The sequence below is a fragment of the Podarcis liolepis genome (genome assembly GCF_965112155.1).
Source record: "Podarcis liolepis genome assembly, chromosome: 2".
Lineage (NCBI taxonomy): Eukaryota > Metazoa > Chordata > Lepidosauria > Squamata > Lacertidae > Podarcis > Podarcis liolepis.
In genome coordinates this window covers 85,735,528-85,761,056 of record NC_139555.1, presented here as the reverse complement: position 1 = coordinate 85,761,056, position 25,529 = coordinate 85,735,528, and the positions used below count along the sequence as shown (strand labels likewise).

The 25,529-nt window shown below is 44.3% G+C and overlaps 1 protein-coding gene across 6 annotated transcripts in view; it reads right to left on the bottom strand.

The window, feature by feature from the left end:
- PLXNA1 (plexin A1) overlaps window positions 1-25,529 on the bottom strand; it is a 299,945-nt gene that overhangs the window by 129,251 nt on the left and 145,165 nt on the right. For all 6 annotated transcript variants that reach the window (XM_083489159.1, XM_083489158.1, XM_083489156.1 and 3 more), the window contains exons 4-8: window positions 25,368-25,508; window positions 16,570-16,670; window positions 11,434-11,557; window positions 11,080-11,233; window positions 9,229-9,328 (exon numbers count right to left, since the gene is read on the bottom strand). In XM_083489159.1, coding sequence (XP_083345285.1) covers window positions 9,229-9,328; window positions 11,080-11,233; window positions 11,434-11,557; window positions 16,570-16,670; window positions 25,368-25,508 — 620 coding nt within the window. The remainder of the gene's footprint in view (window positions 1-9,228; window positions 9,329-11,079; window positions 11,234-11,433; window positions 11,558-16,569; window positions 16,671-25,367; window positions 25,509-25,529) is intronic.

Below are 25,529 nucleotides of genomic sequence, written 5' to 3'. Positions count from 1 at the left end.
TTTCTGTAAGCACAAGCAAACTCTGCACACTCCTGTAGATGCTAAAGAATGAAAATGTGTTTGAAAGAAACACAGGCATACATAGCAAATAGTCTTAGGACATTCTACAGTGCCAGAACTTAGTCTTACTTTTCTGACTAACAGCTGTCGTTTAACAGGCAACTTTTGTATGTCATTTGCTTTAACAGTTTTCAATATTGTATTTTTAAATTGTGGTAACCCGTTCTGGAACCTCCTGCTGGAATGGTGGGCAAGAAATTGAAATCATCATCCCCATCATCATTATCATAGCAGCAGCAACATCAGAGAAACTTGGTTGCATCTAATCAAGCAGCGTCTAATAGTTACGGCTTCATCACACAGGGCGGGGGGAATTCATAACAGGCTTTGCAAAAACATCTTGTGTGCCAAACCATGCTTAAAATCAGACAGCTGGTTTCTCTTTTTCCAGGTTTTTAACACACAGCTAGATCATTTCCTACAAGCTCCCTACATGTAGCAAAGGTCTGGCCTTGACAAACGTCTTGTGGGGTAACCGTGTCACAACAGGCAACAAGCCTTTGGTGGGAACTGGATAATCTGTATTTAGAGGTGCGATAGGAGTCTAATTCCTACCACCATGACAATTCCTCTTACTGAAAGCACAATGCAAGACATGAGAGCTGTTCCAAGATGCAAGACATGAGAGCTGTTGGGGGTTGTAACCAAATGTAACCCTGTCCTCGATTCATGAGGTACTTAGCAAGAAGGACTCAAAGCTCCCTTGACTAATAGCTAGAGCAGGTTTTTCCCCCCTCCAAAAGTGACATAGTTACTGTAAACCTCTCTTCCCTACATCAGTATTCTCCCCTTTTCAGAAGGTATGCTGGAAATCAGAATTGGATATATAATAACAAAACTCCATGGTGTTTTAATCCAGTTGGCCATGTTTTAAAAGGTTTGGAAGTGAAAAGTCATAATTTTATGCAGCAGGAGATGCTAACAGTAGCCTGATTCACACATAATACTAAAACATGTGTTTAGCATTTAACTATGGTCAGGGATGATGTGAATTGTAGCCCCAAAACAGCTGGAGACCAAAGGTCAGGAAACACTGGCCTACAGCCACCCATCATCCCATTCTACTGGACATGTAAGCTGCGGCTGATGGCAGTTGTAGTCCGCAACATCTGGAGGGCATCATATTGGCAACTCCTGTTCTATGAGATCTAATAGACTATTTTCTCCTCTACAACTCACTACAATATCTAAAACCAACAAAAGAACACCCTTCTAATTGTTCCACTGTGCTACATCCGATACAGACTAGCATTCTCAGGCACTGACCCTGTGTCCCAAGAGCTTTTAGAGGTTTGTTGGAATCAGTTTTGGGGAATCTTCCACAGAACCTGCTACATTCCTTTAAGTTGCCGGCAGTCCTGTGAAATATACAAGGAACCCATGTCTTCCAAAATGAGAGAGAGAGAGAGAGAAAGGCCACTTGATACACCGTGCAAGCGGCCACTTTTTGAAAGCTATTTACCTTGCAAACACTTGGAGGCTTGGGAGGACTGATGAATACATACTAGGCCAATTCTTCAGCTGGTGCCAACTAACAGTGCCAGCTTTGTCCAAATTAGACATTTGGATGGTTCTGATTTTTCTGATTCCCTTTAATCATTTGAACATCAATTATAAAACATTCAGTCTTGAGCAGAGAAGCGATTTGATAACGTTCATGCACCTGGCTGCCCAGATAATAAAAGTTAAACACAATGCCCAGTGATCAGAAAACTCCACAGAAAGAACATTAGCCTCATTGAGAGGCAAATTGCTCTTGATCCCGATCTCAAAAGTCTACTAAACGCAAAAGATACCCACTGAGTTGGCCTACCCATAAACAATGTTTAAATGTGGCGTATCATCTTGCATACTGTCATGTTTCTTGGCAAAAGAAAGAATTCTGACACGTGGGAACCACATTTTAAAATGCTTTATAACTTCTTGACCCTTAAATTTTATTTATGATTGATTTCAAATATTTTTAAAACTTCTATCCTGCCCAGGGTGGGTGGGGGGATTCAAAGCGGCTTACAGAAGTAGCATATACACAAAACCCACACCAAAATCTATAAAATGTATTAAATAGACTTAAAAATAACTAATTTACCAAACATCATTAAAAAAAAACCACCAGCAACTAATAAATCAAAACAAAGAAACTAAAGTGAGCACACAGAGACAGAAATATTCAACAAATGCGGGAGGCTGCTTTATACAGTCAGGCCACTGGTCCCTACAGTTCAGTATTGCCTACACTTAACAGCAGGTTTCCAGGACGCCCCACCACTATGCAAATAAGTGATCAAACAGAAATGTTCGTGTTAATTTATGTTTCCATTTACGTGCACGTTGGTGCGATTGCTTTCTTACATTATCCATTTTGTCAGTACTTAATTGAAAACCTCAATAAACAAATATTCTAAAAAAGAAACGGAACAAACTAACCTGTCAGTAACCGACATGCCAGAAGTCATGGGGACCCCAGGGGTTCTGTCAAAGACACTGAAAAGCTACCTTTTAGAAACTAAACCTCATGAATAATGGTTTTGCAGCAGCGGGCCAAAAAGGTGGCCGCTTAAGTGCTAACGTGACCATCAGGAAAGTGGCCGTGTCAAAACATATCCAAGAAACATATAGCAATTGTAGGTCACAGACAAAGACCAATCTGCAACTGCTGCCTGGTGCGCCTTTAATACCCACAGAGCCTACACAAATATAGATATATACACACACGCAGTCACATGGCTATTCATGAAGGGTAAGTCTTTTAATGGTTATCAACCATGGCGACTGTTATGCCTGTGATTCTAGCTGCTGAGGACAAGCAACAGAAGAGTGCTGTTGCCTTGATGCTACGTTAGCAAGTGCTCAGATACATCTGGATGGCCGCTGTTTGAAGCACAACGATGGACTGGATGACCTTTGGCCCAGTTAACCACAGTTCTGCTTACGTTCCCCACTCTGTATGTATAGCACTAGTTATTGCCTGACAGATAATGAATTGGTCGCTGAAAATGTGAGGCATAATATGAGCTTGGTGGGTTTCTGGATGAAACATCGGCTCTGGATCCATTCCAGTCCGGCTTCCGCGCTGGTCATGGGACCGAGACGGCTCTGGTCGCCCTAACAGATGACCTTCGTAGACAGCTGGATCGAGGCGGGTCGGGGCTGCTGATTCTTCTAGATCTATCAGCAGCTTTCGACATGGTCGATCACGAACTTCTGGACCACCGCCTTGCCGACGTGGGGATCCAGGGCACAGTCCTTCAATGGCTGCGCTCGTTTCTCTCTGGTCGGGGACAGAGGGTGGCGCTTGGGGGGGAATTGTCATCGCGCCACTCCCTGGTGTGTGGAGTACCTCAGGGTGCGATACTCTCCCCGATGCTTTTCAACATCTTTATGCGCCCCCTCGCCCAGCTTGTTCGGAGTTTTGGGCTGGGTTGTCATCAGTATGCCGATGACACCCAACTCTATCTGTTGATGGATGGCCATCCTGACTCGGCCCCAGACACACTGACCAGATGTTTGGAAGCTGTGGCTGGATGGTTGCGTGGGAGCCGGTTGAAGCTAAATCCTTCGAAGACAGAGGTCCTGTGGCTGGGACGGGGCGATATGGGATTGGGGGGGCAACTCCCATCTCTTGCGGGGGCGCAATTAGTGCCAGCACCATCCGTTAAGAGTTTGGGTGTAATCTTCGACACCTCCCTTTCCATGGAGGCGCAGATTGCAGCTATAACAAAGGCGGCATTTTTCCATCTCCGCCAAGCTAAGCAGTTGGCTCCTTACCTCTCTCGCCCTGACCTAGCCACTGTGATCCATGCGACGGTCACCTCCAGACTGGATTATTGTAACTCGCTCTACGTGGGGCTGCCCTTGAGACTGACCCAGAAACTCCAGCGGGTGCAGAATGCTGCAGCGAGACTCCTTACGAGGTCTTCGCTGCGAGATCACATTCACCCGGTGCTATACCAGCTGCACTGGCTCCCGGTGGAGTACAGGATCAGGTTTAAGGTGCTGGTTTTAACCTTTAAAGCCCTATACGGCCTAGGACCCTCGTACCTACGGGACCGCCTCTCCTGGTACGCCCCACAGAGAAACCTACGGTCTTCAAATAAAAACATCTTGAAGGTCCCAGGCCACAGAGAAGTTAGGCTGGCCTCAACTAGAGCCAGGGCTTTTTCGGCTGTGGCTCCGATCTGGTGGAACACTCTGTCACAAGAGACCAGGGCCCTGCGGGACTTGACATCCTTCCGCAGGGCCTGCAAGACAGAGCTGTTCCACCAGGCCTTTGGCCAGGGCACAGCCTGACTCCCTCCCTCGGCAATCTTCGCAGAGCTCTGGCCCAATGGTTGCTAGTGGCTGCCCAGGAAGTGGCTTGAATTAATTAATTTTTATAATGAATGATTTTAGAATGTTGTTTATGTTGCACTTTTGTACTGTTTTATTGCTGTTAGCCGCCCTGAGCCCGGCTTCGGCTGGGGAGGGCGGGATATAAATAAAAATTTATTATTATTATTATTACTAATATCACTTAGAATCTGATTTTCCTCCACAAGCCTCCTTTTAGAGATGAGGCCAGACCCTACATTCCTCAGCTTGGAAAACAGGCTAGTACGTGTGCATAGTTTAGAAGCCTAGCCAAGATTAACATAGTTTAGGTGGGGGAGAGAAGTTAAGGCTAAAGAAACAGAGCATCTTGTTTGGGTTTTTAGAAAATGTTACAAAAAGACACTACTGGCATTAGTAGGCAACTGTGCTTGGAAAGACACAGGAAGTGTTTTGCTTAAGCAATTCACTTAGCAACAGGCATGGGGAATTATTTGCAGGCAAGTGCAGTTCCAATCGGATTGCTAACTGGTTGCATCTAGTACATGGTGACTAATATTTCTTTTTTCCATGATTGGTCTTTGTGAAGACCTTTAAACCCCAAAGACAGCAAGGCAAGAAGGAAACAAAGCAAAAAAACCCGATTATAAACAACCACTGTCATCAATAGCTCTAAAATGATTTTATAAATATTAATACAACCATAATTTGCTTTTTAAAATAATTCATCTAAAATTAAAATTCAACCTGGCTATAAATCAGCCTCAGTTCCTGCTTAACTGCAGGTTATTCTGCTTTTTATGTTCTGCATACATTACATTTTTTTAAAAAGTCTCATCGCGCTTGGCCTGCAATGTTCTAGTTTAAAGTGACAACTTTTGGTTTTTTAAAACCACTTTTACTTTTTTATTGGGTATTTGTGTCAAACAGTGGTATATACCAGGCATATGTATTGGCTCTGAGTGTACCTCGAATTGTGAGGTGATTTTTTCAGTTTCTAAAAAATAAAAATAGGAGGTAAAATCACCTAGCTGCACAATAACCTTTATTTGTCTGAACTCTGGCAAGGGAAACCTCTCTCATATGTCCCCCTGATTGTCCAGCAACAAAATTAGGGAAGGGAATGCGATTTCTATATCCCCACCTCAAAATAGTCAGCCCTTGTAAGAGAACCACTGTGCCCATTTTTCTGAAATTTGGCACACATCATTCCCTCAGAAGGGGCAGCTATGACAACAAATTGAATCCAGTTCTGGCAGAAAATATAGAAGTTAGAGACTTTTCCATTTTTAAGAAAAAACTCTTTAAAGGTTCCCAGCAAGCAAACACACAAAACACTGGCTGGATCTCCCTGAAATTTGGCAGACTTAACCCACCCTGGAAAGGCTCCATTTCCCTGCAAATTTCACCAACTTATGTGAAAAGGAAAGGAAAGATTATGACTTCTTTTTAGATCCTGCATTTTAGCCAATGTGGGTGAAAGAGAGCTTCAGATTTAACAGGTCAGACATGAACCTGAACACCAAATTGAACTGGAAACCTGCCTGTGCCAAAACTTATCCAACTGTCAAGATCAAACAAACATGAAAGACTGAGTAAGAAATCTCTCCTTCGAAGAAAACCAAGGTAAGAAAACCTTGGTAAGACAGAAAATCTAGCTCAAAAGAATCCTCGCCTCCTCTCTTCCCCCCATCCCCCAGGAGCCACGATCTGCGCTCTGAAGGAACAGCAGGTGGGAATAATTTCCCAGCAGCAGACTTGGCATCTCCGTGTCAGAAAGGGCCTTGGTAGGACTTTCCTTTGTGCATATCACAGACTCTGTTGCCCGGATCAGAGTCCTGACTGCTCCAACCTGCTGTCCAACTTTTATATCCTAGACTAGAGCATGCTGCTGGATAAGAGCATCTTCCCAGCAGACAAGTCTAGGCAGGCCCCCGCAGGCTCTCTTCCTCCCCCCTCCCCCCCCGCCTTTCCTGACAGACATTTCACAAGCAGGCCTCAATATTGAAATAGCAGGTTTCACTTCTGGTATCTTGGCACCTTTTGGGATTCTTCCGTCTCTTGGCTGCTCCTTCCTTTTTAAAGTTTAAAGAATTCATCTTGTGTGAAGAGCTGCCTTTGAAGCCATTTTATGCAGAATAGCTTCAGGCTACCCCTTCTAATTGTTTGATTATTATTTTCTCCTGCCCATTAATCTTCCCAACCTATCACACTGTAACTGTATGACTAGAATTATAGGTTACTCAGTAATCTGAACTTCAACATTAAATTCCAATGTAATGCTAAATCATAACAAGCCTCAGCAAACCCCGAACTCCTGCACTACCCCCCTTCTCTGGAGCCTGGAAGCTTTTGCTTCAATTTTTTACAACTAACTGCTGCTTGTGTCACCGGCAACCAGACAAACTGTGGTTAAATATAACTATGGTTTGCTGAAACAAGCCAACTTCAAACCACAATTTATGAGGCTGACTTATTTCAACTAACCATAGATAAAATAAACCACAGTTTAGGATTTGTGCAATAACTAAACTGTCAAGAAAGCGTAAGAAAATTCCCATCTCCTCCTCACAGTCACACCAGAGAATGGGAGAACACATAAGCACAAAGCTCACTGAAACTTAATTCTCATAATACTTTAATCAGGGATAGGAAACCCAGGTGTGATGGAGGATGGCCACATATGGTTCACTAGTCCTCCCCATTACACCTGTGATGCCATTTTCTCCAAACCACTACATTTGAACACAGCCCAAGGGTCAGTCAAGTAATTTAGCAAGCCTACAAAGTCACATTTAAAAGTATAGGATGTTTTAGCTCTTTAACATATGCTCCCTGGGGAGGGGCACATCAAAACCACCTTAATCTGTACTTAACCTGCACTCATATCTGGAAAACAAAAAAGCAATGCCAAAACACCTAAGTGGTTAAGATTGTATTTATTGCCCCTCTGGTTATCTCCCTGGATGGCCTATATTCCAGAAACAAACTGAATACACAATATTGCTACCCCCCACTCTCTCCTCCTCTCTTCCCCCTACTGTGCATTCTCTGTGAGGGATTTAAATGGGCGCACCCCTCACCCCCAGCCAGTTACTGGGCTAGCTGATAAGCACACAGTGCCTGTGCGTGAAGTCATCAGCATGCGCCAGCACCCACAGTCGGCCCAACCCACCCCTGACATGCGGTTGGGAGCAAGGGGGGGCCATCTCATACATGGTTTAGGGCAGGGGTCAGCAACTGACTATGTGGGGGGCCAGACTATTTTGGGGGGGGATGGGGGATGAACGAATTCCTATGCCCCCAGAAATGCATTTTAAATAAAAGCACACATTCTACTCATGTAAAAACACCAGGCAGGCCCCACAAATAACCCAGAGATGTATTTTAAATAAAAAGACACATTCTACTCATGTAAAAACATCCGTGGGCCGGATTAAGAAGGTGATTGGGCCGCATCTGGCCCACAGGCCTTAGGTTGCCTACTCCTGGTTTAGGGTGTTGCTGACTGTTCCCAGACTGGCTTGTGTACTTTGACATGGTGTGGCTTCAGTATAGCCATACCCTCCACTGCCCTAGAGGGCTGTAGGACAGGGCTGAGGTTATGAAAGCTACAAACAGGCAACAAAAACCAAACAAGTGTACTGTAGCAGCGTTCGGTAGAAGCGTTCAGACTGGTTACTCGGGCACAGAAAATCCTTCCTTTCAGAAATCATACCACAACCCCATTATGGGTGAGATATGGCACCCATAGCATGCAAAGGCACAATGAAAGCAGATGCCAAAGCTAAGGCCTTGTTTATTTCATTTGGAGAAACTCTTAACAAATGCCTTCGGTAACCAGGATCTTCCATTTCACCATTGCAGCCTGGGATCCAGCATGCAAACGCTCCCTTCTGGGTAGCACAGACAGTTTTGCCCTATTTAGCTTTCTGTCACAGAAACACTTGATGCCACAGAGGTCGCTCCCGTCTATAGATTGCTGTAAAGCATAAACATTGGGAGATCACAGATTTAGTTTTTATAGTTTTTTACAGTACGGCTTATATGAAAATGAGGTTCTAAATTAGAACCTGCTGGGTGCTGATGGGCTGTATTAAAGCTATACATGAGGTTAGGCCTCTAGCAGATGCAGTCAGATCAAACTGTGCTACCAATCATCAATTCACACCTACACAGGAAACATAGGAAGCTGCTTTCTAGCAGGCCAGACACTTTGCTCATCTAGCCCAGTAATGTCTAATCTGAGAGGCAGGGGGTCTCTAAGGTCCCTGGAAGAAGTCTTTCACTCCAACTGTTATTTGATCCTTTCAACTGGAGATACCCAAGTTCTCCTCATGGGTAAGAATTCATAAATAGGGTTCTGCAGGCGAAATTACACTTCCAACTGGCAAGCAGAGCAACACACACACACACACACACACACACACACAGAGAGAGAGAGAGAGAGAGAGAGAGAGAGAGAGAGAGAGAGAGTCATTGAGGTCCAGCAATTATGCTAAACCTGTTTACTCAGATGCTCCTGACTAAACCATTTCTTACACCAGTAGTCAATGAACACAGTGCAGTTTCTTTTCACCAAGACAAAAGAAAAGGATAATCCTCTCAGCTTGATGTGGTTTCTGATGCCCAAGAAGCTTCTTGCCCAAAGCAAACTTTAACAGCAAGGCAAGGTGGCTTGGCTTTCCTTACAATAAGTGTGGCAACCCCCTAATACCCCCCTCTGTATTTAACAAGATTTTACACTGCACACATCTGCCTTTCTCCCCAGTTTTATTATGTCTGCCACATGCTATTTGCAGCTTTCCCCCAGAATAAGCTCAAAAACCAGAGGAGGGGAAGTTGTTTTATATCACTTACGATTGGTGAACACTGCAGTTGTAAAAGACAAAATCCACAGCTGCAAACTTCTTCCCAGTCTCCTTGGATTTGAGGTAGAGCTTTACCACTCGCTTGTCGCCTAGAACAGAAAACAGGCAGAAAATAGATCAGATATTAAAGAGAGAAATAGCAGCATGGGCATCTGGGAAAACAGAGTGCAGGGTTTGGCAGCACGCAAATGAGTGAGGCTTGCAGTGACTTTGTTTGGGCTGAGGGGCAGTTCCAATGAATCCTAGTTAGCGGACAAAAACACTAGTTTATTGATGTTGAAGAGAAGTGTGAGTGACCTGCACATCTAGCAGGATGCAGAGGATAGCTGATCCTGCTCAGCATGTAAGTAAAATGACAGGTGGAAGAAGAGTACCAGGGGCCTCCAACTGCCTAGTTCAGAGTTAACATTTGGCTTTCTACTACCTCCACAGGTAAGGAGGGAATCTGACTTTGTCAAATTTAGGAGCCTCTTGTGGAATTACTGGGAAACCTGTGGGTTATTGATCGTATTGAGGCCAGGAATCTAGGAGGTATGTAACAATTATGCCTTACTCAGCAATCAGTCCAAGCAAACCACTGGACCAGTCTCATGTTGCTATCCCCAGTTATAGTGAGAACCAGTGTTAGAAACTGAGATATGAAAGCTAGGAGCTAAATGGCACCTTCAACCTAGGTTATGGGCACAACAACGGAATGTCTAGGCACGCTTTTTTGTAACAAGAATACAAAGCTGAAAATGAATGAACTGTAGCTAAAATATTATGTTCATTTCTCACACGGTCTAGTCTTTCCCTTGCCCGCCCCCCTAATATTCTTAAGAGGGTCTCTTCTCCAGTCTTCAGAGAGCAGCTGGAAGTGGTGAGGTAGAAAAAGGTCCTCCTCTCCTTCCACTCTGCAGTTTTAATCTGAAATCTTAGGCGTAGTACTGCGCCCAGAGCTCAGAAACTGCTCGCGCTAATGAAATTCCCTGTCGCAAAATGTGCCTAGAACAGTGGGAGTTTCGAACCATGGTGAGGACATGTAAATCACCTTGGCCAAGGGTAGCACATACATTCCTTACTAAATAGAATAGTAACAATATATTCCCTGCCACTCTGTAAATGCACCCATTTCAGTCATTTGCCTTCTTTCTCCCTGTCTTCTCCTTTCTTCAAATTCTCTGCCTCAGTCTCTGCTCTCCTGCTCACAAATATGTTGATCCTTCTCACAGAAGGTATAGATATTGGTATTTTGAACTCCTCTGTGCCTCAAATATGACATGCTATCTGAACTGAGCAAAGGACAGCCTACCATGGCACAAAGGTCCAGACTGCCTGCCTTCCATGCGGAGACAGAAAGAGAAAAATACTTTTGCATAGTTCACGTTCCTGCCTGTCCAGAGTGAAAGCCTTTATACCAGATTCAACCGCACTGCAGAGGATGCGGTTGGCTCCTCCTCTGTGCCACTTCAGCTCCTTCAAGGGAAGTTAATGTCTATTTTCACTCTACAAATACCAATGGAGGGGGAAGTGCACCCCAAGGTGCCTACAACTTACAATTCCCCCTCAGCAGTATAGGATATGAATACTCTCAAAATCACATACACAAGCACAGTAGAAAGAGCCTTCCCACAGCAGCAAACAGGTTTAAAAATAACCTGGATAATCCATAGCATCTTACATCATGGCAATAAATAAACTGAGAGATATTAGCTCAGCTATTGGGTTACTCAAATGGGGTTGTTTTTGTTTTGTTTTTTGAAAACTCATGTTCTCTGAAGTATGTAATCAAATATCCTACCCCCCAGAACTTTTGCTCTGGACTCCATTGGTGCTAGCTGACAAGAAACCCCAAACTCACCTCGCCCTCTGGTAATGGGGATGACATCTTTTGCAGAAGGAGAACTACAGTAGATCTTGCCATCTTCAATGCGACTTTCAGACTCCGTAAAATCTTCAAATGAGCAGTTCACGCCAGCAGAGAGATCAGGGACATTCCGGGCCTGCAGAACCAGCTGAGAGAACAGGAAGGAGAATGTCACACACAGAAAACAAGCGAACACCTGTTCCATGGTTCATTAAGACAAAAGATCTAAGAACCAAGACCACATAGTGCACCTTCTCCCAAGCCCAGACTGTTCCAGACGGACTCAACATCCTAAAGAAATGTACTGGTATTAAGCAAGGCCAACCAAAGTGAAGCTAAGCCACCTACCGGGACTTCTGACATGGTGACCGATATGTTCTTGGGCTGGATGGTGAGCTGGACGCACTGGCGTAGATCTGAAGCAAAGCGCTGAGGTTCATCAGCTCTTTCACATCGGTCCTTCCGTGAGCAGCTGTGGGGAAGCAGAAGGCAGCATCCATTACACTGTTGTGGTTTTAGGTTATGAGCAGTAACGTGTGTGTTACTTCAACACCCCAAGTTCTCTCTTTGCTCCTTTGCTACCTATTTTTTGCAAACGTTTCTGGGTGCCACACAACAGCTGCAGCAGCCTCTTCTAATGACCAAATTAGATTGGTTACTCCTATTTTCTCAAGATCCTCTCAAGATTTCCAGCCACAGAGATTATGACTAGTTTTCTCCTCCTGCCTGCAGAATCTCCCCTGATTAAACCTATCCTGTACAGCTGCTGTTACAGTTTTTAATTTGGTTATGTTATGTTATTTGTTTATAAGATTCCTTTTGACTTGCTTTTAATTTCCACATTTTAATATTCCTGACATATTGTATCATATATCTATATATGCATCACAACCCATTTTATTTTATGGTTGTTGCTTTTATTTTGTTCGGGTCTATGATTACATTAAAGAAATGAGACAAAGGCGCAACCTATTCTATTGGCCACAACAGAATGCTTCTTTCAAGCTGAACTTCAGCCGGGGGGGGGGGGGGAATCTGCTTGACACCAGGGAAGGCCTCTGCAGGATCATTCACAGGCACTACATTGGTGATCCCTGCTGTAAGCATCTCTCTCATGCAAGTTAGCTTCTTATTTCTATATCGTATTCTGGTGCTTGAAGCAGGTTCTAACACTACAAAGAAACATCTTGTTTAGTTGCAGGGCAGTATAATAATGGTTTGCTATTGTACTTCAATGTCTCAAAACATATCTGAATAATAAAAACTGGGCTTCTGAAGGTTATTTTACACATTACTTTTTCCACTGTGAAAATTAATCTTGGTGGTGGGGTGAAAAAGTATAACATATCAATGGCATCAGAAAAAGTTCTCTCTGCTGTAAGAAAGCTATTATCTAGTTATGAGATCTGCATATTACTGCAATTAAATTGTTGGAAAAGCGGCAGCTTTGCTCTTCTGGCCTCAGGTAATTGAAAGGCTTCGGTTCCCTTTTCTTCATAAACCAAGTCTTTTTAAAAACCACATTATTTTTTAACTTTTATCACTATTTATATTCTTTCCCCCTGCCCCCCCTCCAATGACTTGAAGTACTGATTACTCTGGTCCAAACTGAATTAGTTAAAATGGACATTGTTTTTATTTGGACAGCACTGTTATGAGATATCTGTTTCATCTGCATATAGCAGCTGAATTCTATGCTGGTTATTAAGGCCTTTAGCTAACACTATAAACTAAACTAAAAATCTATTCAGAACACTTAATGGCCTGATAACAATAATAAGCATTTGTATGGCACTTGCTAGTGTTCAGAGCACTTCACATACGTTTTCCAGCGGTAACACTTACAATAAACTTGTAGGATAAGCCAGTATTGATATCTCCCATACTGTAAATAGGGGAAGCAGAAAAACTGAGGCTGTGACTGGTTTGCCTAAGGCCACCTAGGGGTGAGATTCAAACCAGGGACTTCCTAATTTATAGCTCAGGCTCTCAACCACTACTGTATGCCAGAGATGCAAGCAGGTACCTGTGCATTGTTATGTTCAAATCTGCTTATCACAGGGCTCTCCCACTAACAGGCTACACCACCCTGGCTCCATGCACTTCTAATCCCTTGCATTAATTTATCCTAGATGAAGTTCTGCTTCACTTTCCTTTCTGCCCTATGGGAAGCCATCCCACATCCCACTTGCTTTACTACAAGGGTGGGGTGGGGGGGGAGAGGCACTCCCCTGCCCCCAGAGCACTGTTCTATCCAGGTAACGCTGCCTCCATTTAATGAGTTTAAACGAGTTTCCTTCATTTCTCCTCCCTGCATCTGCGATAACATTATTTCATTACGGAAAAGCATTTTAATTAAGCGGAGGGCAATACAGAAGAGCAGATACACATGCGCCTTTCAAGGTCCCGGTAATCTTGGTGATTTATCTCCTGAGCAAGTGCCAGCATGACATCGCGCTGTGGAGTTCCTGAACCACTTCTGCATCCCACCCATCTCCCCAAGGTGCTTCAGGGAAAGAGATGTTTCTGAGTTTAATTAAAATGCTCCACATGGCTAAACAGTCAGGGCTTTGCGGCTTCCGAGGAGGTTTTTCCCTCTAGCCCAGAGGAAACGTCTCCTCCCCCATGCCTTTTCCTTGATGTTTCATTCCTTCTATTCCAAGTTGCAACTCTGCTCCCATGTGGGGAGGCCCATTTGCTAGGTTTAAGGGCCTTTGGGTCGCAGGCCAAATTAGATCACTAGCAGGGAGCTAGATGGCAAGTGCAAGCCATTTTCAGAAGAGGACCAAATATTAGCAAAGGGAGAGAATGAGAGAGAGGGTTTAGTAGATAGGTGTTAGTCTGCAAGGGACATACTGCATGTTAATAGTTAGAGATGCAGAGCCCCCATATTCTCTTTCTCAAGCTAACTAAAACAGGATTACTGCTTACTATTCATTCCTAAAGTATTACCAGCTCGCCAGATGGTCCTGGGTTGCAGTTCTGAAGAAAGACAGCCTCTCCAGATCTCCGCAGATCAGGGCAGTTGTCAAAGGGAATAATCTCTAGAGCCCTTGACTTCTCTCCTCATCTGACAAACAGGGAGCAGTGTGGCATCTGCAGCTAGGTGCTGTCAGCCATCATAGCTAGAAACATTCCAGTGCCAGAAACCTTGGCATTTCATGCCAAGAAGTAGGTATGTGCTTAAAGGAGATTTGAATAAGTTTCCCTCTGAACTACAGGCAGGACAAGAATAAGATGTTTTCAAATCCAAGGGCTGATGGACTTGAATGGTCGCCTTCTGTTTCATGCCATTCAATGGACTCAGAGCAGGTTTTTTACTAAAACACACACAATGCTCTTAAGATGATGCTGTCTCTCACAAAAAGGCTGGACAATGATATACATGAGCAGTTCTCTTTTGGACGCATGGCTTTTGTCCATCTGTGCTTTGAGCGGGAAAGATTCCTGCTGCTTTTCAGGACAGGAAGCTGTGTTTTTAGATCTCAAACCACCCTACATGCCTGATATCCAGAATGCATACACGTGCACACACACACACACACACACACACACTAGACAACTGGTAGCTTGGAGCAGGCTGCTGTCAATCAGCTCTGCAGCATGTAAGATGGACTGTAGAGGCAACACTGGACAGATAAGGCCCACTTGCCCCTGCCTGATGCAGACTGCCAAAGACTAGCCAATCCACTTCTTGGTCTCCTGCAGTGTCCAGTTCCACATTAAGGTTCGTGGCAGCTCAGCAGGGTAAGAAAGGGACTCTACTGGAAGCTGCAACGGACACTGCTATTAGACACTGGTACAGTCAGTGTGAAATCTGCTGAGCTGGACTTTTTGCTGCTCCCCTCCCTTCAAGTCATGAGATTCCAGGTTGAGACCTCCGCAAGACTAGTCACCCAAGCAAAGCAGCTAATTCACCAATAGTGCACCTGTAGCAAAGATACTCAAAGCTGCAGGAGAGAGGAGTGGGGGCAGTCTTCAAAAGATAAGTGAATGGGGGGGAAACTGGAGACCGGGAATAATGGTTTTTGCAGAATTATATGTTGAGCCCAGAAATGGAAAGTCACAGAAGAGCTTCAGATCCAAAATTTATCTATTTTCATTATATCTTGCAAAAGTTATTACTAATCTCTTCACAAGGTTTCTAGTCCTCAGGCTTAAACCAAACCATGAGCCACATCAGACACACTTCCCCCTTGCATATTTAAAGCATGTCATGAATGTTTATTATACAGGTTGGGAGGTCAGTAGAGATAGCAGCTTCTTCAACCCGTGGCATTCATAAAAGTATTTTAAAAAATACAATGATCACACCATACCTCACACAATGATATACATGGATTTTCCTATAAAGAGATAATCTCCTTGTAGGAAATATGTCATGCCTTATCACGGAATCATAATTATAGCACTTCTTATGAGCGCTAAAAGCACTTCACATACATTATCACAGTAATCCTGAGAACAATCCTGTGAGGTAGATGAGTATAATTATCCACATACTGCAGACAGGGTGTGGGTGTGTCAGGTCAACCAAGGGTAAGAGACAGTGGCTTCCCCCCCAAAAAAACACACATCTTGGCGAGTTCCTGATTAAGGCAAAATCTGCCTTTTGGAATTCCACAAGAAGATCATGGCAGTCCTGGCCACCAGCTTAGATGTCTTAAAATGGGATTAAACAAATTCATGGAGGAGAGAGCTATCCATGGCTACTAGCCATGATGGCTATGCTCTGCCTTCACAGCTGGAGACAGCAATACTTCTGAATACCACTCACTGGAAGCTCCAGGAGGGGAGAGTGCTCTCGTGCTCGAATCCTGCTTGCAGGTTTCCCACAGCCATCTAGTTGGTCACTGTGAGAACAGGTTGCTGGACTAGGTGGGCCATTGGTCTAATTCAGCAGGCTCTTCTTATGTTCTTATTACCTCCAGTGGAACAGGCCAGACCAAAAGCCAATTTAGTCCTGTGTGGTTAATCAGGAGCCTCCAGGAAACCCGCACACAGAGCTTCAAGAAAACTGCCCTCTCCTGCTGCTGCTCTCCAACAGCTGGTATTCAGTGGCATATACTGCTTTGGAACATGGATAGCCACCATGACAAACATACTCCGTACAAGCTCACCTCTTGCCAGTTCATATTGCCATCTTTGTCTACTCCCTACCCTGTGTCATCTGCCATGTTGTTTGCTATGCCTGAATTATCCCCTCCCTCTCCCTCATCCCCAATACTCACTTATCTCTCCCCAATCTCTCCCAATTCCTAGCCTGTCCATTTCATGCAGACTGTAAGTGTCCTGGGCAGGAACTATGTCACTTTTGTGTTCTGTCAAATGCACATAATTCATATTAAAGGATGTTAAAACAGCAGTTGTAGCTTAGCTACCAGCTCCTGCTAATGCAGCTTCAAAAGCATTCAAGGAGTAAGAAAGAAGGCTTTCTGCAATTGCCAGTCTTGTAGGGATATGAAGAGGGCATTGGGTACTTACATGTTGTGCAGGACACACCAGCCACAGTGAGGGTCCCTAGAGCCCAGACATAGCGCACAGGTTGTATATTGCTCACAACTCTCCACTGGCACACGGGTCACCTGAGGGACAAGGACAGGCAGTTAAATTATTTTTCCTATCAGGAAATTCCAGGCTACTCAAGCCTTTATCAGCTGCATGAACCTTTGTCCCTTCTCTACGATTCCCATCACACACATATCCCATCAGCTTGGCTGAAAACCTTCAGGATGATAGGAATTGTAGTCCACCAATATCTGGAGGGCACTATGTTGGCTGTCTCTGCTGTTGGAGAGCATGGCATAGTCACAACTTTTTAATTGGCACAAAGCATACAATGGTACAAAATTGGCAGAAATCCAGAATAGTTAGATATCTGTAGAACTGCATATTCAGAGGTTGCCGTCATACTGAGCTCATACTGAAATTACTAAAGGTGTAGGACCACGAATGGGCAAAAAAGGAAGCTCCAAATGTTACAAAGAGCTACATTACAGGTACGATGGAAGGTGGGAAGGGCAACAAAAGATTTGGGAAACCTCACAAGGACCCTGCTGTTTCTGTGCATGTGGTGGAGGAAGGGGAGGAAGAAACAGAAGAGCAGGAGCCACGCTTTGATCATGGATTAAAATAATTTCCCCAGATCCCATGCCTTGCTATCACCACATTAAAAACCCAAACACCATCAGGAGCCATGAAAGGGTCAACAAAATATAGGTCAAAGCCCAAGGCTCTTTCTAAGCCCAGTGTTAACTGAGGCGTCCTGCTATTTCTTTGAGGCTGGTGATCAGAGCAGGGGGAAAGGGGGGGATACAGAGGCCTGCTCTTAAGCTTTCAAGTCCCTCTCCATTCCCCAGAGGCATCCCTGTGCCTAGGAAATTAAGCACGGGGGCTATTAGTCCAGACCCCACCACAGAGCAGCCTCTTTGAACATCTGCTGAGAAGCAAAATCTGCCATGGCAGCTTCGAAGGGGGAGGAAGGAAACAGCGGGAGCCTGGGAACAGGGCTAAAAGGAGGTGCTGCAAATCTGTTCTACGCACAGAAATACTCCAGGCTGTGTATCTACAAAACACAGGTGGGAGGTGGGGCCTGGTGTTATGATCCTGTTCCCTTGTATATGCACCCACTCACCCTGAGCGTGTCATGAGAAGAGGGCTTCAAGGTTCCATGGGACAGGACTACAACAATCTGTCTGAGGGCTCTCTCTCAGGATGGTAATATTCAAGATGTGTGTCGTTCCTTAGCCATTATACAGCCATTTTGTCTGAAACCAACACTTACACAGACAATGGGAGCGGGGTAGCATACATGTTCCCCACCTTCAAATGGCATATTTGGGAAACTGACAATCTCCAAGCTATGTCTCTCCTTCCCCAACTTGTTCACCTTCATCCTTCACAAGCATACAAATGCAGCAGACTGGTTGTGAAAGAATGGAACTATTCTTGATTCTACCACCAAGCCCCTGCATTTCACTGTGGGATGTTTAGGAGGCAAAGCCCCTTCCCTCCACTTACTAACAAAGCTGCTTTTAAGTTCTGTCTACAGATGGCTTTTGAACTCGAGTGCAATCTTCCCTTCCCCTAATTTCCCCTCTTGAAGTTGACCCCGTGGCTATGAAAACCTCCAGCTACCCAGTGGAGGCTGAGACCTGCCTTCTGTGCATGTAGATTTGTGTGTACAAGAGAGAGATAGAACTACACCGAAGACCAACACCCCTCTCTTGATCTCTATCTCTATCACAGTACTCTTGACTGCTACTGATCTCAATAGTCTTGATAGCCAGCAAAAATATGGAATGAAAGCTGGCTTCTGGGCAATAGGGCACTTCCTGAATTTTAATACTAAATATCAACGGGGTACCTTCTAAGTGTGATTCATGGGAGAATATGCATGGGTCAGCGTCTAAGTGGGTTTAATTACCCAAGCAGAGGAATGGATCAGAACAAGATGAATCATGATCCAAGAACAAGACCAAAAAAACCCCCAACAAAAACAGAAGTCACCCAGACTGTATTTACAAAGCTGCAGAAATTGTTCCTCTTCTCAGCTGGAAAAGAACTTATCGACAAGCATACACAAACACAGCAAGTGCAGGGCCACAAGCTGGCATTGTGGTTCACAGTTTTTGTTTACATGGGATCTTAGTGTACATAAGGCATCACTTAAACCTCTGTGCTGCCCTCTAGCTTCAAGGAGTTACAGCACAGACTATACTGGCTTCCGAGACAGATGAGTTACTTTAATCTTCTGTTTGTTATTATCCTACTATGATCAGCACAGAGGTCTCCAGGAACAGTAGATTGAGCTTCCTTTTATACAGCATCTGTGATGGAATAAGCTGGGATTCCCCAACTGGGTGCTCTGCCCTCCAGAAGTTGTTGGAGGGCCCTAAAACCTTGACCAAGCTGGCTGGAACTGATGAGAGCTCTAGTTTAAAACATCTGGAGAGCACCATAAAAGAATGGAACTGCACAAAGCACCCATCAGAAAGGGAACTGGTGAGGAGCAACCTGTTCATCTACAATCAATTGATTCCTCCCTTCAGGGTCTAGACAGGCAAGAATGAAGTGCCAGGTGGGTTGTTATGCAGGGCTGCTGAGCAGACTTGGTTGATCATATGCCACGCTGGATATGATTTAGGTACAGCATTCAAAACCTAGTTTCAAACAGTGAAAAGGCATAGCACTCTCTCATTCAGGCATCTCCATTCCTAGCTACCTACCACCCTCTTGAAGATAATCATCACACAGCTGGTTGAAGCCTAGTTTAAGAAAAAAATATTGGGGGCATCTGCATTGCCCTGTCCTTGTTCCAGACACTGGTCATAACCCATTTTCTTCTTAATCTGACAGCAGGAGTCTGCCTTAAAGGGTTACAAGCTCTTTATTAATTGCTCCTCCAGATTTGATTAAAATCCCCTCATTCTGCAGGCCCTTTGAGCTCTGTTACGACTGCTCATTTAATTACTTTCCACCAACAACCTGATAACAGTAAGCTGTGGATGAGAGTGGTTTTTATTAAGCCAAAGGGAGAGAAAGGGGACCTGCAAACGGCAGAAAGAATGTCCTCACAACCATTTAAGCACCTTCCAAAATCTCCCCTCATTATATCCAGTGTGGTCTGGACTCTGGCTGCAAAATTAATCGCCACCAGATTGAGGATTAAATAGCCCCATTGTCAAAAGACTTTAACAGAGATGTCCATGTTGAAAAAAAAACCTTGAAGCCCACCAGTTACAGAGGGAATGGGAAGCTGGCCCCATCTTTTAATTTCTTCCCACCTTTGTGCTGCCCTTCCAATAAAAATATTCTCCCTACCAAGTCCCCACACTGATCTCCTTCCTCACAGGAAGTACATACAAACACAGGAAAAAAACACACTCTGGTTTCATATCATTTTGCCCTGTCTTCTGAAACATGCATGTCATGATGCATCATGGTACATACAGGGGTCATCAGGGAAGCGGAAGAGTCCTGGATAGCAATGCTCATTGCACTGGATTGGCATATTGGGTTCAGAAGAGCCCTGTGTGGTTCTTTCTAATACTCATGCTCCTTTTCCCTTTTCTTCACGTAGCCTGGATTTAGAGACAGCTGGTCTAGACATTGCATTTTTACTAGGAAGTGGACTCCATGTGATTGCTTAGCCCTGCTGTTGTAACATGTAAAACACATTCCTGACTGTGGCTGATGTGAAGATGCTCCACACCTTCCCAACAGTACCAAGAGACCATTTCAAGTGGTCTCTGTACAGTAAGTGTAACATGCCCACTAGCTCTCAGGCCATAGCTGTTCAGCAGCTGCTCCCAATTGGATGTTGCCACTACAGTATACTGTACTTCTAGCAAAACATCTGAGAGGGTCCCAGATTCAAAAGGCAGTTGAAAAGACCTTGTCAATGCCAGTCAAGAAGAGACATACTACTCTAGTTGGATGAATAGCCTGATCTATATATAAAAAAGGTCTGTATCTTCCTATGATCTTGAAAGGACAGGTACTTTTTTCCTCCCAGATCACTCCTACAACAACATATATTTAACACTGTAAACAAGCAGAACAATCTCTAAATATACCCTGTCTAGGAACTCTCCAAGCCCTATCTTACCTAAACTTAAACCTGTAGTGTTTAAGCACTAACAGAAGAAGACAAAAGTCAAGCAGTCCAATATTCACTCTCATGCTTACCAAAAGAGGCCAGGGTAGAAAGGGAAAGGGAGGGAAAGATCACCACTAGTCACCCCAAAGATCACTCCTGAATGGTGGGTGAGGCTGCTAAGCACCTCACTTTGCTAATGAAGCAGCCTTAAGCTACACTCTCCAGATCTGGTACACCTTTCTTCAGTTGCTGCATGCAATGGAGACAACTTGCCTTGCAACCACATTAGGATAGCTTGCTGTTTTCACTAAAGGCAACTGGGGCAAAAAAAAAAAAATCATATCATCCAGAGATCTCTTTCAGGGCTGGGAGGTACCTGACCAGTTCGGGGGGTGGTATTAAATTTCTAGGAATCAGTCTCGCACAGAGCTGAATACAGAAAATTTCTAGTGGTGGCATCAGAAGTTAGGATCCTGGGCAATCAAAGTGTCTGGGTTTTTTCCAGCCCTGCTTGACCATTAGAACAGCCTCCATCAGGAGCAGGTGTGCCACTCCACAGTTCCTTACCAAACAACAAAGCTGTTTTTACAGAGCTATTTAGCAGCCACGCAGGCAAGCCTGAAAGGTTTAGACAGGCATGCATTCCAAGGGGAGCAGGGATTTCAGTAAATGCTTCTAATCATTGATGAAAGGGGAAAGAATTCTATGTTATATTAAAAATAATAATAATCTGATTTGACAGTCTCAGAGCTCAAAAGGAAGGAGGTATGTGAAGGTATGTAGAGCAGATTTTCTATTGTAGCTCCTTCTACTATTTCTCTAGTTTAAAGGGCAACCATGTTTGTTATAATATGTTGCCTTTTGCTGTAAAAGAGCCTCCAGGTGACTCTCAGATAAGGCCTTTGGGGCAGCTTCCTTGGCTCATTTGGGATAAGCAGTCCATTCACTCCTTAATTCTGACTTATCACTGCAGTGTTTCTGCCAGATGCTGTGTGCATCCCTTACCTTTATATATGCCTCCATCATTGCTGCATCAGGGCCGTGCCCATGGAAGTGCCCGCAAAAAAGGTACTTGTGATTGGCCAACAACTGCATCAACCAAGTTAGGCGAGACACCTCAAATTGCCATATAACATTTTACATAAAAGGCAGGTTGTGTGTTTATGTGAATGCCTTTAGCCTGCATCCTAAAAAAAAACCTCAAGGAATGGCATGTTGTGCTGCTGAGTCATTTTGCCTTTTATTATTAAATGGCTGAACCTAGTGCTTTTGTTCCAATTTACTCTTGCACGTAAAATGCCAGCATTAGAACTGGTGAGCTTAATTAGGTGGCTGTATGGCTAGGAGCGCCTTTGACCTAACTTCCCTAAAGAAAGCTGTTCTAGCAAGTCATTCACATTTTAGTAACATCTAGACAGGACTACTGTAATGTAGAACAAGTGGGCTGCCGCAGAAAAAGATGCAGAAGCTTCAACTGACTCAAAATGTTGTTGTCAGATTACTGTCTAGAACTGGCCTGGTAAAAAGGCCTGGTAAAGGACCCCTGGATGGTTAAGTCCAGTCAAAGGCAACTATGGAGTGCAGAGCTCATCTTGCTTTCAGGCCAAGGAAGCTGGCGTTTGTCCACAGACAACTTTCTGGGTAACGTGGCCAGCATGACTAAAACGCTTCTGGCGCAACAGAACACAGTGATGGAAGCCAGAGAGCACGGAAACACCGTTTACCTTCCCGTCGCAGCAGTACGTATTTATCTACTCAGGCTGGTATGCTTTCGAATTGCTAGGTTGGCAGAAGCTAGAAGAGAGCAATGGGAGCTCACCCTGTCACGTGGATTCGAACTGCCAACCTTCCGATTAGCAAACCCAAGAGGTTCAGTGGTTTAGACCACAGAGCCACCCTGATAGAGCATCCTATCTGGTCCTGTTTGATCTTCAATGATACTGTACACTTCCAGGCTCAACCCAAGGTGCTAGTTTTTATCTTTAGGACCCTAAATCATGGGTAGCCAACAAGGCTGAACTACAACTTGCATTCATTCTGACCATGCTGATGGCAGTTGGAGTCAAAAAACATATGGAGGGCACCATATTATCTACCCCTGTCCAACAGGCGTGGCAGTGGGAAGAGGGAGGAGGAAGAGCACTGCCATTGGCCAAACACCTGTGTGAACCCATCGTTATATGCATGGTGAACATCTGGCTATTCGTGGAGGCTTTTGGGGTTGGCTGAACCTATGCTGATCCTCATCTGCTGATGAGAAGGGCAAAGACCTTCTAGTTTTCTGATGCTGAATTATTTTATTGCTATGTTTTCATTATGTTGTCTTGATGTTGCTTTGATTATATATTTTTTCTATTTTTATGCTGCTCAGCACTCTAAAGTTCTATGTGGACAAAATGTGGGATAACAGGTTTAAAAATAAATAACAATGTTTCAGGAAACCTAGAACAGTGCCTAAATAGGGAGAGGTGGATCTCCTATGATAGCAGCTCTAGATGCCAGTTTGTAAGATCCACTTATTCCAGTTGTACACAATCAGTCTAGAGCAGGGATGAGGAGTCTGCAGCCTGGATCTTGTTCATTTTTTAATGTCACTCAACCCATGGTCTGATTCACACTGAATACCCAGTGTGAACCTATCCAGAGGAGAGGTACCTTTTTTGATCCCCAAAATTTCCCCCCTGTGGTCCAATGGCCCCTAATTAAAGGAAAACCCCAAATGATCCAAACCACTCATTTAGAGCAGGCATGGGCAGAAAGTAAATCGGCAAGCATTGGCAGTAGATCGGCAAGCATTTCTCAGTCCCAATTCTTTAACAACAGAGACAGCAAAATGACTCCCTGAAATTAGACTGCTTTGGGCAACTGGGGATTGAATTTTTGTGTAGAAGGGCTGTGAGCTCAGAACAGCTCTGATACTCAAAACAATCTCCGTCCTCAGCAGCTGCTAAGAGGAACCCAGCTCTTTAATTATAAGCGTATGTCTTTTGCACCTGGCTCCGGCTGGCAGAGTTCTAGTAAAACACAAAGTAAATCATGCATGGCCGAAGTCCTCCCTCTCCTGGTTTAGTGGGCAGTTAGGATCCTCAGACCTAGCTACAGGACAGACTACAAGAGGAGAATAAAGCAATCCCAGTGTAAAAAGGTAAAGAAACTGCAGCCCAACAGAATTAAGGTTGGGCTACTCAGCCACAGTGCTCCTAACTCATATAAACACCAGTTTATCTTGCTGGAGGAGTGCAAAAGAAACTTCTCCAATGCCTGTAGCAAGGGCAATCTGTCAAATGACAGAGCTTTTGCAAAACTGACCTAATGAGTCTACTTTAGAAGAGATGTTGCATGTACCCATGATTCATCTGCTTCCTAATAAGAAGTTTGTTTCCCCTCAGGACAGACTCAAATAGATATTATTCATTCTATGAAAAGAAACCTGAGAGCAAAATGGGGGGGGAGGGGGGACTCTTAGAGCCAAACCAGACATGGTAGCAGCGGACCTATTCATTTACACCCAGGTCTCCCTCAGTTGTGTATAAAGCAAGGGCCCAGTGCTTTATGAAAACAAGGTGGATGGGTCAGAGCTTCCAGGCACTTCCACTGTTTGTGGCTTACCTACCTAAGGTCCATCTACCTATGGCCTCCACCACTGGGTGCTTTCTCATTCCCCTGATTTCAATGAGTGCTTGTGGGAAACTTCACACAAGCATGGAGTGGTAGGCATGGAGAGGCTTAAGTTTCCCTCACCCATGTATTACTTACTCTAAGGATGAGATCTCACTTTATATGTGACTAGTCTGCTACTGTCCTGCCAAGTTTGAACATTACATTCATGAGATAATTATACTGACTAAGAAAACACAGAAAAATAATAATTTTGGCATCGGACACTCAGTATATATTATTAGTTATTCTGGAAAAGAGTAACTAATAATATGCGCAGCAGCCCAAGAAGGATTAAGCAGCTTAAACTGATAATACAAATGTTTTCGTGACTAATGCACACCATACCAATTTTGGCAAGGTTTAATGAGGAAAGCTGAGTTTGGGTCTTTAGTTGTTGGTGGGGGGAATGGCAAAGGACAGCACTTGCACTGTGCGGCCATAGAAACAGCAGAGAAGTTTCTTGCAGAGTTAAAATGAGTGGACCAAGAGCCCCTTTTCATGACCAGCCACGGCCCTTGTTTGTGGTGACCACCTGTACCATATGCAATCATGTGATGGCTGGCAGCGCACACTGAGCTTTAACACACTTGCACATTTGGCTGATTTTGTCCATTTGCAGGGAGTGTTGAAACTCAACGCACACAGAGTTCTGCCTAAGCTGTCACCCATCAGATGATGGAATCTGCTTGTTCATTAAAAAGGAGCCCTCAGGAGAGCTGTCGCTCTGGTGTTGAATCAAGTAAAGGTGTAGCCCATCACTCACACAAGCACTTTTATTGCAATGAGCTCCATGATCACTCCATGAGCTCGACATCTAATCAGAACTGTACTAATAAAGGGAGTGATGTATTCGAAGAAAGTATTTTTATTTGGTTGCTCTGAGAATCTGACAGTCCTGCCTCACACTGTGCTGGAGAAATATCACACAGATGTACTATGCAGAGAGAAAGAGCTGTGCCTCATTACTGCTAAGCTTAAAATCACGTAAAAGGGCCAGCTGTGGACAAACTCAAGTTCTTACCTGTTTCTCAGTCATAGCATAGAGGTACTGGAGATCAGGGCTGAGCACTAAGTCCCGCAGGATGGAGCTGCCATCATGGGCTATGACATTCTCATACTGCAATGCTGAACGTCCAATGGGATTGGCAGGGTCCACAAGGATCTGAAAGAAAAGGCGGCAGCG